Source organism: Geospiza fortis, unplaced genomic scaffold (assembly GCF_000277835.1).
Source record: "Geospiza fortis unplaced genomic scaffold, GeoFor_1.0 scaffold188, whole genome shotgun sequence".
Taxonomy (NCBI): domain Eukaryota; kingdom Metazoa; phylum Chordata; class Aves; order Passeriformes; family Thraupidae; genus Geospiza; species Geospiza fortis.
The window spans coordinates 4,484,792-4,498,321 of record NW_005054337.1 but is presented as its reverse complement, the minus strand read 5'-3'; the positions used below and the strand labels follow the sequence as shown (position 1 = coordinate 4,498,321).

The 13,530-nt window shown below is 42.9% G+C and overlaps 1 protein-coding gene across 1 annotated transcript in view; it reads left to right on the top strand.

Annotated features, from left to right (window-relative positions):
* Positions 1-67: 67 nt before the first annotated feature.
* The window catches only part of RPN2 (ribophorin II), a gene marked incomplete at its 5' end in the record, with an annotated part of 17,578 nt that continues 4,115 nt past the window's right edge, over positions 68-13,530 (top strand). The window contains 15 exons of the mRNA XM_031058077.1: positions 68-286; positions 1,207-1,302; positions 1,963-2,138; positions 2,961-3,036; positions 3,415-3,549; positions 5,584-5,760; positions 6,104-6,222; positions 6,577-6,682; positions 8,939-9,030; positions 9,159-9,273; positions 9,601-9,795; positions 10,301-10,387; positions 10,857-10,952; positions 12,068-12,143; positions 13,047-13,176. Of these exons, the coding sequence (XP_030913937.1) occupies positions 68-286; positions 1,207-1,302; positions 1,963-2,138; positions 2,961-3,036; positions 3,415-3,549; positions 5,584-5,760; positions 6,104-6,222; positions 6,577-6,682; positions 8,939-9,030; positions 9,159-9,273; positions 9,601-9,795; positions 10,301-10,387; positions 10,857-10,952; positions 12,068-12,143; positions 13,047-13,176 (1,895 nt within the window). The remainder of the gene's footprint in view (positions 287-1,206; positions 1,303-1,962; positions 2,139-2,960; positions 3,037-3,414; positions 3,550-5,583; positions 5,761-6,103; positions 6,223-6,576; positions 6,683-8,938; positions 9,031-9,158; positions 9,274-9,600; positions 9,796-10,300; positions 10,388-10,856; positions 10,953-12,067; positions 12,144-13,046; positions 13,177-13,530) is intronic.

Sequence of the window (13,530 nt, the reverse complement as noted above, 5' to 3'; positions counted from 1 at the left end):
GGGAGGGGAGGGCTGCGGGGCCGGGCCGGTGTCGGTACCGCGGGGATGGGGGGACGCGGGGTAACGCGTTTATCTCTCCGTAGGCTCGCAGCTGCGTCTGGAGGCGGCGCTCAGCTTCCTGCTTCTCCTCCCGTGTGCCCAGGCCCTTGTCCCCAGTCATCGTCTCGATGCCCGCGACCTGGCGCGGCTGCGGGCGGTGCTGGAGCGGCCCTTCACGGACGTGCGGGCCGCCTTCTACTCCATCGTGGGGCTCAGCAGCCTCGGGGTGAAGGTGGCGGACGAAAAGGTGAGCGAGGGAGAGCCCGGCTGTCGCTGCCCGGGGGCGCTTTGCTGTGTGAGGGGTTGCTTCGTAGCAGTGAGCAACGAATTATTAATATAATATGGGTATATAGAGAGCTCTGCTTGGACAGAGCTCTGTGGAAGATGTGAAACATTTACAAAAGCGTTATATCCTTAGTAAGTACCGGAGTATCGCTGGTACTTGGCGAGTCTCATGTGTTATTTGGATAAATGGCATTTTTGTGCTGGCAGTAACGTGGCCCTGGCTCTCTCACACTCACTGCTGTGAATGGTGCCTTCAGGGCTCGCTCCTCCAGGGCCTGCTGTGATGTTACTGTGGATATCAATTTGTTTAACTGCCTGGTGAATAAGTTCCCTGCCTGTGGCACATTTGGTGCACTGTACTGTTAAATACAGCTCCCATTAGTTTGTTTCTGTTCAAGTACTGAATTCAGGAGCAGTTAAATTCTTGGTTATTTGCTGGTTAAAATGCATCCCAGCTGTCATTAACACAAATTAACAAACAGTCCCATTGCTTGCCTTTATGCTGTACCTGCTTGCTCCACTTTTCTCTCTGCACTCTTTGAAATTCTGTATTTGTATCCATTAATGACAGTGTGATATACAGCTCACCTACAGAATTTCTGTTCATCTGTTCTCTGTCCTGGAAGATTTGCCCTACTAAATACACCTGTTAGACTTTAATTCTGAGAGGCTTTATAATTATACTCAGTTTAGGTTTGAACTACAGTTGCAGTAGGGCTTATGTGAAAATTTCTTATGTCTTTTAGGAGGAACCACCCTTGTTTCTGTGCAGCACTTGGCAGAGTAGGATTTGGGGGGTATAAAAATGCGCAGTGTTCATGGAATTGTCTTAGAGTATCATTTAAATCTCCTTTCAGTGGTTTAACTTCTGTTTCTGCACAGGCTGCATGCAAGTTCATCAAATCTCATGTGGACTCCAGCAGTGTTGAATCCCTCTTTTATGCTGCCCAGGCCATGCAGGTCCTGTCAGGCTGTGAGGTGAGTGTGGAGTTCTGCAGACAGATACTACCAAGGAAATACATGCCTTGATATTTTTCTTGGGTTTATTTTATGCATAACTTTTATTTTCTTTTAGTGGATTGTTCTCTGGTGTGCCTTAGGTAAATAAATGTTTGGGTGTGCTCTACACAAGGCAAAGTACAAATATGTAACACAAGTATTTGGTCTAGGGTAATTCTGAGGGGATGTTTTTTAATTAAACACCGGTGGCTAAGAAAAAAGGCAGCACATTTTGTTAGAATCCTCAGCACTGTGTCAATTAGAAGCTCTTTGTGTGGGTGACAGACTGTTTGGTGCTGTATACAGATGAAGAGCACCCTTGCTGAGCTGGGGTGGGTTACCCAAGCCCTCTCTGTCATCAGTACCCATTGGCTACTGCACAATGAGGTGATGCCACATGAAAAGCTGTAGCAGGTTACCAGGGTACATCTGAATGGATTATCCTGACTAATTGATGGTTGACAGCAAAACTTAAGGATTTAATCAATTAAACTAAAAAGTAATGAATGACAAAAGGATTTTCCCCAGAATTTTGTAGAAGTTCACCAGTCTAGTGTTGCTCCAGGAGGGAATCAGTGGTGATTTGAAGACCATTTTTTGTCATGTGTGAATCACTGTGATCCCTGTGCTCTTCCTCAGGTCACCATTTCAAATGAGACCAGGGAGCTGCTGCTGGCAGCTGTCAGTGAGGATTCCTCAGTCACCCAGATCTTCCACGCTGTTGGTGCCCTGAGTGGCTTTGGCCTTCCTTTGGCATCCCAGGAAGCCCTGAGTGCTCTCACTGCTCGGCTCAGCAAGGAGGAGAGCGTGCTGGCGTGAGTCTCACCCAGGAAGGAGTCATGTTTATCCTCCAGGCTGCTGGGGTTTGAATTAAAGACTGATTTACTGCTCAATATTTGGAATATAGATGTGGTAGAGTAGGTGCTGTCCAGTTCATTATTGTTTCTTGGGGGAAGGAAATATATGGGGGCTTGAGTTTTGGGTCTATTTTTGTATGATTTTGTAAATGAACTTATATATTCACTTTAGTTCAAGGATATTGGTCAGTAAAGGGATGGTATCCCAAAAAAGCCTCCTGTTAAAAGGACTGATAACAGAATTTTTACTTTATAGCCAACCATGATTTTGTGTTGTTTATGGTTGCAGCAGTTTTAATGCTCTTTCTCAGCCCTCTTTGTAGTTTGGGGTGCCTGCACTGTGAGCTGGAAAATATGTGCCAGTGAGCTGAAGGAATCTTGGCATTTATCACCAAAAAAATTTGTTTCACTGTGAAACAAGAGAACAGAATGTCCCTTAAAGGCTGGGGAGGAAAGGGAAACTTTAAAACTGACTAAAAAAGTGGATTCCTGGAAGCCTCAGAGGCGAGTCTGGGATCTGTGCTCTGCAGGGATCAGTTTGTTCTCTGCTCTGCCTTTGAGTCCTTGCAGTTCTGATGCAGCTAAAGTGACACTCTGTAATGAATGCTAAGTTCACACTAAATCACTTCAGATTCATTCTCTTGAGTGAACTGAAGGCAGGAACAGCTGTTTTACACTTCATTGAGAATAGAAAATGCAGTTGCTTTGATTTAAATTATGTTTGGCTTTTAAGGAATGAATAATCACCCTCTTGTTTGGTTTTGTTTTTTCTTGTTGAAGAACCATCCAGGCTTTGGAGACAGCATCTTACCTGTCCCAGCAGGCAGATCTAAGTAGCATTGTTGAGGAGATTGAGGTAGGAACACACTGTGCTCTCTAATTACTCAGAAATTTGCTAGATTGCTTTAGAACTAAAAGATGTATTAATGTGAAAAACAAAATGAAAAACCAGCCTGGCTAATTGTCTGCCTGCATGATGTGGCTTGGCTTTCAACCAGATAATTCCTTGGACTTTTATCTGTTTCACAGACTGAAAAATAGACAATCCTGACATTTACATATAATTAAATCCACTAAAGGCTGGAGGATTTTCTTTCTTCCTGTTTCTAAATAACTATTACAAAATATATCATTGATTCCATACAGATAATTCCTAATTAAAGACCTAACAGCAGAGTTAACTCCTGTGGATCCACTAGAATGCAACTGAAATTTTAATAACTCTTTCTGTCAGGATCTTGTGGCTCGCTTGGATGACCTGGGTGGAGTTTACCTGCAGTTTGAAGAAGGAATTGAGACTACTGCCCTGTTTGTTGCTGCTGCCTATAAGCTGTCAGACCATGTGGGTACAGAGCCAGCAATAAAGGAGGTGTGTACCTGCCCTTTCCTTCCTTGCACACTCCAGCTCCCAGAAAGGATCTGCTCAGTCCCTGTGGTGCAGTGCCAGAGCCTGGTGTAACTGGGTAGAATTTCTACTGCAAAAAGTATTGAGCACACTCAGTGAAAAAGGACATTGTGGAGGCAATGCTAGGAAACAGAATCTAAGAGGAAATTCCAACTTAAAGATCACAGGCTGGATTTGTTGGGTTTTTTTCCTTTTTCAAGTGTACAGAAGGAAATTGCAAGTGAAGCTTAGTTTTTCTTTGTTTATTGAGACATGGTGTTGAAAAAAACCCTTATTTCGGAGTTTGTTCTGGTATTTGGCACTTGCAGCACTTTCCAGCATTTCAAGGTGTTTTGCAAATGTTATTTATCTGTGAGGAAATGCAGGCACTCCAGTTTGCGGTGCCCAAAAGAGAGACAACATTACCTTGTGCCTGCAGGAATCCAGATGAAAAAAACTTGTTGTCTAGGATGAAAGACTGCTGGAAATTTCTTTTGATCTTGGTTAACCTAGAAATCATTACTGCAAGCCATCCACTTGATTTTTTTTTTCCCACAAGTTAATGGAGTTAGATGTACTTTGGAGTGAGAATGGCAGCTCCCTAAAGCACGAGCCAGAGTGGCAGGGTTAAGACAGAAGCCAGTGTAAGACATCTGAGTTCAGTCCTGGCTCTTTTCCACACTGCTGCCAAACAGACTAATGCAAAGTAATTTTGATGTCATTTTTGAGGTGGTGATTCTGCCACGTGCAATTCAAACTGTCAGCATCCAAATGATGCTTTAAAAAAAGACCAATTAAGGGAAATTGTTTAGTTTTTTTCAGAATTGTGCTGTCAGAAGTGCTGCTGTTGGGGCTTGAGGCTTTATCTCTGTTGAATTGTGAGATTGCCTTTGGAATGCCACAAAACTGTCTTTAAAAAGTAACATGTAGTATTTGAAAAATTAACTCCCTGTTTTTTTCCCCCCTACAAGTTCAGTGACAGGGTCAGTTGCTGATTAGAGTCTGGAGCAGTGCCATGCCCTTCACAGACATTAAAAACATTGCAGGATTTGCACTGTGCAGGAGTTCGGTAGCATTTGTCTGGATGCTTTCTCTAGTTGTGATGTTGTTTGGTGTTCACTGGCAGAAGAGTGAAAATTTTATGTGCAGTGTATTTCATTTAGAAATGTTCTTTGCAGGTCACTAACATGTATCCTTATTGCTTTATTTGAGATTGTCTTTGATTGTACTCATTCTCATTAGGATTTAGCCCAAAATCCTTGGTTTGGATCAAAGTCCAGGTAGCCAATCCCTCTGTTTTCCAGACTATCAGGGAGTGATGGAAGAAGCTGAATAATGAGGGGTAATGAATAATCTGCAGAGAGTGGTGCAGATGCCCTAACCCTACTGAGTCAGCCTGCAAAGCCAGCTGGGGGGATGCTGTCCCACTCCTGCTCTGGGGAGAACAATGAGCTTTGGCACATCCCAAAGGCAGAGCTGGCTCTGTGCTCCTGGTGGTACTGCTTTAAACCTAATCCTCTTAGCTTGAGGACACTGCTGAGCCTGAGGGGATAAGCCTGCATGGGCCTAGGCTGGCTCCTTCCAGAGCCATTGGGCTGCTTTGTTCCCAGCCAGGACACCAAGCCTGGTTCTGCTCCGCTGTATGAGGACAGTTGTGCAGCTCTTGCAGCCAAATTGTCTTTTTGCAGCCACATGCAGACTGGGTAGTTGAGCTGATGACATCTTTTTACTCTGAAACACATCATTTGCAGAGGTGGATCCATATTCTGCTTTTCCAAGTTCTTGAGACAGTTCCAACCATTGTGGTTGGAGCCTCCCAGCCAAGAATAAAAATGCACTTGAAATTCCAAAGGTAGATAATTTTTGGGTTGCCTCATAATTTGAACTGTTTTTGAAGCAAATGGAAAATTAAACAGTCTTTTATGAATGATGTTTTCATTAATAACATAATACTCAGCCAGTTTGCAATGTTGTGGGAAGCTGCTGGTGCTTATATGTGGTTGGCTTTTCCTCTTTCAGGATCAGGTTATCCAGCTGATGAATGCCATTTTTAGCAAGAAGAACTTTGAGACTCTCTCAGAGGCTTTCAGCATCGCTCGTGCTGCTGGTGCCCTGTCCCAGAACCGCTTCCACTTGCCCGTCATCGTTGTCCCTGACGGGCCTGCAGCTGTGTCTCATCACCAGCCCCTGCTCAGGGTAAGGCCTTAGCCCCACATCTTGGCTCAGTCTGTGGTGCTGTAGCTCTGGGCTTACTGAAAATGTAAGCTGATCACTTTTAGCTCTGTGGCTGAGGCTCCAGCAAATCTGGGATTGTAGTGCTTTTGTGAAGTGATTCTTAAGAACTTTGGTTTACCAGGGCACTGCCTCAAGAAGGCATGGTGTGGAAGTCAGCTCTTCACCTTCCCTCTTGTGTTAGAAAGAACCAGGGAGGCTGGGATGCTGAGCAGGGGAGAGCTCTGGGTGTGTAACATAGAGTTTTCTGTGCTCCTGCATTCCTTCTGTGCCAAGTCTCACAGAAATGCTGGTTTTTCTCTCATAGCTTCAAGTGACCAATGTTATGTCCCAGCTACTGACTCAAGTTTCTGTAAAGCTTGACCAAGCCAAGTCTGTGTCTAGCAAAGCCACTGTCCTTCAGCAGCTACCATTTACTCTCTCTGGGTAAGAAAATAAGATTATTTTAGAGTAAGACAAACAGGTATTATTTAAGCAATGTTGGACTTAGTTTTCCATAAGTGTTTTTCCACCAGAGAAGTGTTTCTGTGATAGAAAGCTCAAAATGCTGTGGTTGTGTTTTGTTAGTGTAGACTGACCACATTTGGTGATGCTGGTGAATTTCTGGTTTTTTTTCTTTTGAATGGGAGTGGGAAATTCCAGTGTTCTTTTGACTTTGGTCAGCTTTGAACAATTCTTTTCCTGCTGCATTTAGCAATGTTAGTTTTATGCTGTGTTTGTTTACCTGTTTAATGTAGCATATTTGGAGGCTTCTTGACACCTTGGGTTTTTTTGTTACAGAGATTTCTTTGAGCTGAACTTCATGAATGTGAAACCTGCTAGTGGATATTATGATTTCTCTATCAGTGTAGATGGAGATAAGCGATTTATTGCTAATAAAGTGGAGGTGGGTGTACTCTTTGATGTATTTTCATTCTGTGCCTATTCACTGAAACAGCTTTTTATTTATACTTGTGAAAGATGTTGCCAGTTGTATGGAATTTTTATCACATGCTTTTCTATAATGCTTTGGATTTTGACTCAGGATTATGGCCAGTAACCAGATTAATACATGATCAAAAGGGATTTGTGTAAATTTCAAACCTGTCTTATCACTTAGATGCTGATCTGACAGCGTATGAACAAAGGTTAACAGTGGAGGTGTTTATATGGCAGCCTTAAGTCGATATGCAGGAATGATTACCAGTGCTAGTTCTTCAGAGCATTCCAGAGTTGAGCCCATAAATCTCAAGGCTTGGTTGTCAGTTGTCTGGGGATTGCCTGCTGTGTGGAAGCTGAGCATTTGTTGTTGTCTGTTTGTATAAGCTCTAGAGCCCTACAAGAGAGTCAAGGGAGTCTTTTGGCATTTCCAAACTCTGTAGATGGTGCAGATTTTGTAGTGGAGAAGCAGTGACCAAAGCAGATGAAGTCTTCTTTTCATGCATACACAGCTCTTTTTTGGTGGCAAAAGCTCTTAGACCACACCTTTCTAAAGAGCAGTTTTATATAAACATTTGGAGTTTTCCTTTCCTCAAGTTTGTTACAGTGACCTCTCTGACTGCTCATGTAGTCGCCCCAGTGTCAACAGCTGAGAATGCTCTTCTCCAAAGAGGTCCATTCCCAGGGTTAATTTTTGCCCTCAATCACCTATTTAAGGAAACAATTAACATTTCAAGTCTTCCAACATATTTAGCTTGAAGTGGAGGAAGACACAACAGCTGACCTTTACTCTGAGTATCAAATTGGCTCTGTCAGTGGAGCACTAATGGCCCTCAGGGGTGTCAGAAGGGGCTGGATTGTCCTGCTTAAGCTGGGGCTGGCACAGGGAGGCACTGGCAGGAATGTATTAGCTCCAGCAGCTTTGTGGGAACTGCTGCTAATAAGACACATTGTTATGGGGGAGGACTGCTGGGGAGCTGCTTTTTTCCTTACTGTTATTAGCATTAATTGTCCTTAATGCACCATCGTTTTGACAGTAATGAGCTAAACCAGTGGGTTATTACTCAGGCAGAGACTACATTTCCTGGCATTAAAATATTTGAGAGATGTTTGTGTACTGTGCAGTTGGGGGGGGCTGTGTGCAGCAGCTCTGAGTTGCCTCCACACGACTTTTTTTAAATTAATATTTCTTAGTCCATCTTTCTTTGCTCCTGTCTTGGAACAAATGAAGGCTTTGCTAAAGTTAGCCTGAATCATGTGCATGTTAATGGGTCCATTTTTGGAGGTAGTCTCTCTCTTAAATTACACTTTTTGTTGTAAAGGAACTGCCAAGATGATTGTGTTTGAAGTCTGACCTGAATAGTCTAGTTCATGTTTTTACATATTTTTCCTACAGGTTCTCTGTGAATTATTTTTCAGGCTGAGGGTGTGGGGCTGGCTCACATGAGCAAACCTGTAATAACAAATTGTAGTATAAGATGAAAAATGTCTTGGCAATGAAACTTCAATTCTCTAGAGGAGCATTTGTAAGCTGTGAGAACAAATGTGCTAATTAAAAACTACAGACTGCAGTAACTGCTTGTGTTTGAGAGAAGAATTGAAATCAGTCAAACTCACTCGGCTCAGTGCCTGAATGGGCTGTGGTTTGGGGCTGGGGAAAGGGCAGGAAATAATTTCTCTGCTTGGGATTTATACTGCACTTAGCACAGAGGAGTGAGATAAATGACAGGGCGTTATTGGCTGCCCTGCACTGAGGGGTGAATGCTGTGACTGCAGCAAAGCTTGCTGGAGAAAGTGCAGGTCTGCAGGAATAGCAGAAGGACACATGCACAGGCAGTGTGAAGTTGTATCATACATGATGTAATCTTTAATAGCTAGCTTCTGCTAGTTCAGAAGGAAAACTAGTTGGATCTGGGCAGTTGGACTGTTTCATTCAAAACAGCTCTCTCAAGGACAGCTAACTCCAGCATGCCTGAGAAGTTGGTGTCTGCAGAGCTGGCTGCTTGTGCAGGGAGGAAGGGGATGAGTCAGTGACTGGTGCTGGAGCTTTGCCAGAAGGAAAATTGCTGTAGATCCTTTTGTGCAGGTTAGGCTCTGACTTGGCTTAGTCATAAGACCCTCTTTGGGGAAGAGGGGCTGAAGAGCTAAAGCATCTGCAGTGAACTTGACCATAATTGGTGTATGTACAGTGCTCTGAAGAATTGTCTATTGTGTTTTGTTGCAGCTGAAAGTAAAAGTTTCCACAGAAGTGGGGATTACTAATGTAGATCTTTCTACCGTGGATAAGGATCAGAGCATTGCACCAAAAACAACCAGGTAAAACAGCTTGGGGTGTGTGATCCTGGAAAGGCAACCCTGACTCTAGACTAGAGCCTTGGTTTCTCTGAGCACCAGGCCTTCTCTTGCAAAATCACCTCAGTTCTGTGTGGCTTTTTCCCTCCTAGGGTAGCTTACCCAGCCAAAGCCAAGGGCTCATTCACTGCTGACAGCCATCAGAACTTTGCTTTATCCTTCCAGCTGATAGATGTGAACAGTGGAGCTGAACTCATTCCTCACCAGGTTAGGACAATTTTTGTCATTGCTGTGTTACCAAGATGTTCCATCATGAAGCATCTGAGATGACAGTTGCTCTTGAAAAGATTTGATAGGTTTTGAGAAGCGTTATGTTTCTGACATGTACTGTGAAGATCACTGATCTCACTAGCTGGGAGATTCACTTGTTTTGTCTGTCTGTTAAATGAAACCTCTCCTGGCTCTGGTATTGTGTTATGTTTAACTCCACAGATTAAATGCACATAGCCCTGTAAAAGCACACTTCTGATTTCTTTTTTTTTTAATGTAGATTGCTGTCTGAAAAGTCCTTGAATGTTACAATCTTCCTTGCAGACTTTTGTTCGACTTCACAACCAAAAGACTGGCCAGGAGGTGGTGTTTGTTGCAGAACCAGACAGCAAGAATGTCTACAAATTTGAACTGGATACCTCTGAAAGAAAAACTGAATTTGACTCTGCCTCTGGGACCTACACTCTTTACCTGATCATTGGAGATGCCACTCTGGAAAATCCAATCCTTTGGAATGTGGTATGTGGCTGGAAGTGGGGTGATGTGATTTTGTCATTACTGACAGTCTGACAGGAGGGCATGGTGCAGGCTTGGAAGCAAAAAGCTCAAATGTTTTGTTCTTTTTAGTGAACCACAATACTTTTGGCCATTTGTGGGCTCTGAGGTTTGCTGTTCGTTGCAAGTTTTACGTAAACATCAAAGCAAGACAGGAATTAATATTAATTTCATCATGTGGTGGTGCAGAGACTTCAGAATGGGTTTGATGCAATTTCACAGCAGGCTCTCAAGGTTTAACCTCTCTGTTCTTTCTCTGCTGGAAATAAGTCCAATTCTTAATGACGGGTGATTGATATTACTGCCCCTGTTTAGTAGAGGTTGCTTTTTAAAGTATGGTGTCTTTTTCTCAATTTCCTTTAAAAATTATGTAAGTTGTAGATTGTCACATAATTAAATAGAGCACAGTAATGGAATATGTTTTATGCATTTAGATCTAAATGCATGAAGCTGCATAATTTCATTTCAGGCTGATGTTGTGATCACATTCCCAGAAGAGGATGCACCATCCACAGTCCAGTCCAAGAACCTCTTTGTTCCCAAACCTGAAATCCAGGTACAGTCAAGATTATATGTGGAGATGAGGGCTTGGTGTTATGTCTTCTCATCATCATTTATTTGTAAATAATGTAATTAAAGGAAGAGCTGCTTTTAATGGAAAGAAATTTGTTGGAGTTCTCTGATGTATGAATTAAAAACCTGTGTGTTCTAGCTATGAGAGAGCAACTGGTGTCAGTGAAAAGACTCAAACATGAAAATTTGGCCAGGTAAGCCCCACAGAAAGGTCTCTGTTTAATTCCAGCCATCTGGGCTGATGTCAAGCTAACCAGTGCTTCTGTGAGTGCAAGGAAAAGTTAGCTGTGCAAGAAATCAAACATGCAGGGACTCGAATAGACACTGTGCTAAAGAGGAATGGCTCTGACCCAGAGGAACCTCTGAGAACAGCACTAGGGCTGCAGCTTGGGAGTAGAGGAGCTGCTCTGTTGGAACACTGCTGCTCATGAGTTGGTTTTGTTTATTTGCAGCACCTCTTCAGGGAACCTGAGAAGAGGCCTCCCACAGTGGTCTCCAACACTTTCACAGCACTGGTTCTCTCCCCCCTGCTTTTGCTGCTCATCTTGGTGAGTGAACTGGGTCACAGAAGCACAGCACTTCTCCCATGCAGTCAGAGTCACTTAGGAGATTGAACAGCTCAACTTCTTGCTAAAACTTTTGGTTAATCATGACAGGCACAGTCACAGCTAGCAGATGTCAGTGCACAGTACTGGTCTGGTTTGGTTTTTTGAGGTTATAGTCAAAGCAGAATGACACTGCTGCCAAGTTGAAGTAGGTGGATGAGTTTCTTCAGTGTGCTTCAGCTGGGGATGGTGAATAACAGTGGGCAGATTAAGTTAAAATAACATTAGACTTCCACAGGAAAAAGGCAGTTATTCTGCCTCACATGTAATAAATCCATCACAAAATCTGTGTTACTTAATCCTGTCAGATTGAATTCCCATTTATGGGCATTTGAGTGTCTGTAGTTGAAACATCCCCTGCTATTCACTGTATCATCAGGTCAGTGCTTTGGACTTAATGCAATAAAAATCTCACTGAGACAAGTTAAATTATTCCTTTTTTGGAAGATGAAACTGGTTCTAACAGTAATTTCCCATTAGTCAGTCTCAGTGAAAGCTGGCATTCAGGCAGTCATGTCCTCTGGTCTGTGGAGTTCACAGTATACAAGGTGATGACACTTTAATGGAAAAACTTACTGTTGCTGCTCCTCTTTTCCACCCTTAATGCTTTTATCTTTTGTAGTCAAAAACTGTAAGTGTTATTATGAGCAAACATCTTGTATCTACAGCTGTTCTTTGGATTAGTCCAAAATGAGAGCATTACCCTTTTTTAAAATTATTTTTAATGAAAATTAATTCAACTGGGTAGAAATAGCAGTGTCTATTTCTTTTTCACTATTTAAATTTGGTGCAGTCTTCTCTCATCAGTTTAAGATATTTGAAGAACTGCATTAGGGCAGTCAGAAGTAGCAGGAGACATTTTCACTAGAGGAGCTCAACAATGCTGCCTTTAGCAAAATTACTGCTGTCTTCTCTTGCAGTAGTAAACAAGGGCCTCTGTAGAGAATACACTGGATTCACTGAAGATCTTAAACAGGCTTGAAAGATGTTGAAGCTTAAAATAAAAACTTGTGTTTACAAGGCTGTTTAACTCCAATTTTGTTTCTTTTCCTTTTCAGTGGATCAAGATAGGTGCCAACATCTCCAACTTCAGCTTTGCTCCCAGCACCATTGTTTTTCACCTGGGACATGCTGGTAAGTGTCAGAGGCTTTGTGTGTGTTTGACCTCCTCACCTGGGAGTTAGAGATGAGAGCATGTGGTTAATGGGCTTGTGGTCTATTAACTCTAATGACATAACAGCATAACACTTGTTCTCTTGTTTCCATCTGCCTTCCTGCTTTTCATGATTGTTAATATGGTGATAAACCTGTTTTGGCCATCAGCTTATAACAGCCATCATTATCCAGGCCCCTCTCTCACTCCATTTATCTGTACTTAATAGAACTTCTTATTTCCAGAGGTCACACTTTATTGCATGTTTATCCTCTGAGAATGGGGAGATTCTGTGGGGATTGAGACCTGCAGGACTCTCAGCAGTGAAAAGCTACATCTTTTCTTTAAAGCTCTTCCTGTAAAAGCACTTCTGGTTCTTTGGCTGAACCAAATTTTTTCATCCCTTTTATTGTGCCCTTGGTTACACAGTTATTTACTGTCTTGGTAGAATTTCAAAAACATAGCAGGTTGGGAGAACATTTAATTGATTTCCAAATGTCACTTTGTTTCTCAGTCCAAGTCAGGTTACTTGGAAGCTTTATAAAGCTGTAAGCTCTTACAGATGTGTGAGGTTAATATCCCCTATTGAAATCCAGAGTATCCTCTTCTTTTTAATAGCCCTTAATGTCTATAATATGTCCATAATTCTGCCACAGGAGAGTTGGTTGCAAGCTGTCAGTGTCACATTTTCACTCCAGAATGGGAACCCAGATGTCTTCATTCCCTGGCAATAATGTGTGGTCTTTAGAGCTGTCATTCAGAGCTTCAGAGATGGGATAGGAACCAAATGCTTAGGCCTGGCAGCACAGTTGTTCCGAGGATGACAAATGTTGGTCTTTGAAATGCAGTTTCAGCCATGGGCTGTCTCTTTTTTTTTTCCCCAGCAATGTTGGGACTCATGTATGTCTACTGGACTCAGCTCAACATGTTCCAGACTCTGAAGTACTTGGCCATTTTGGGTGGCATCACATTCCTGGCAGGCAACAGAATGCTGGCTCAGAAAGCTGTGAAGAGGTAAGGGAGGAACAGAGCTTTAACATCAGTGGGGAGGAGGTCACAGGGTGCTGCTGTGTGTCAGTGACCACTGCTTTGGGCTCTTGGACCTTGTGTGTGCTCAGCCCCATTCCCTGCCTCTTGATCTGAGCAGGGCAGTGAGGGGCTGTGCCCAGGGAGCAGCTCCTGCACAGAGAATTGGCCATGTGGCATGTGCTGAAGGAAGCTCTTGGAATAATGTTAGATTATGGAAGCCACTATAAATGTGGAGGAGGCCCAACTATTTGGGAGCTCTGCTTGTGATAAAGGTTTTAAGAGGAGGAAGGTAAGGTGGGAGTAAATTACTGCTGTGTTCCTCTAGCTAAGGGGTGATTG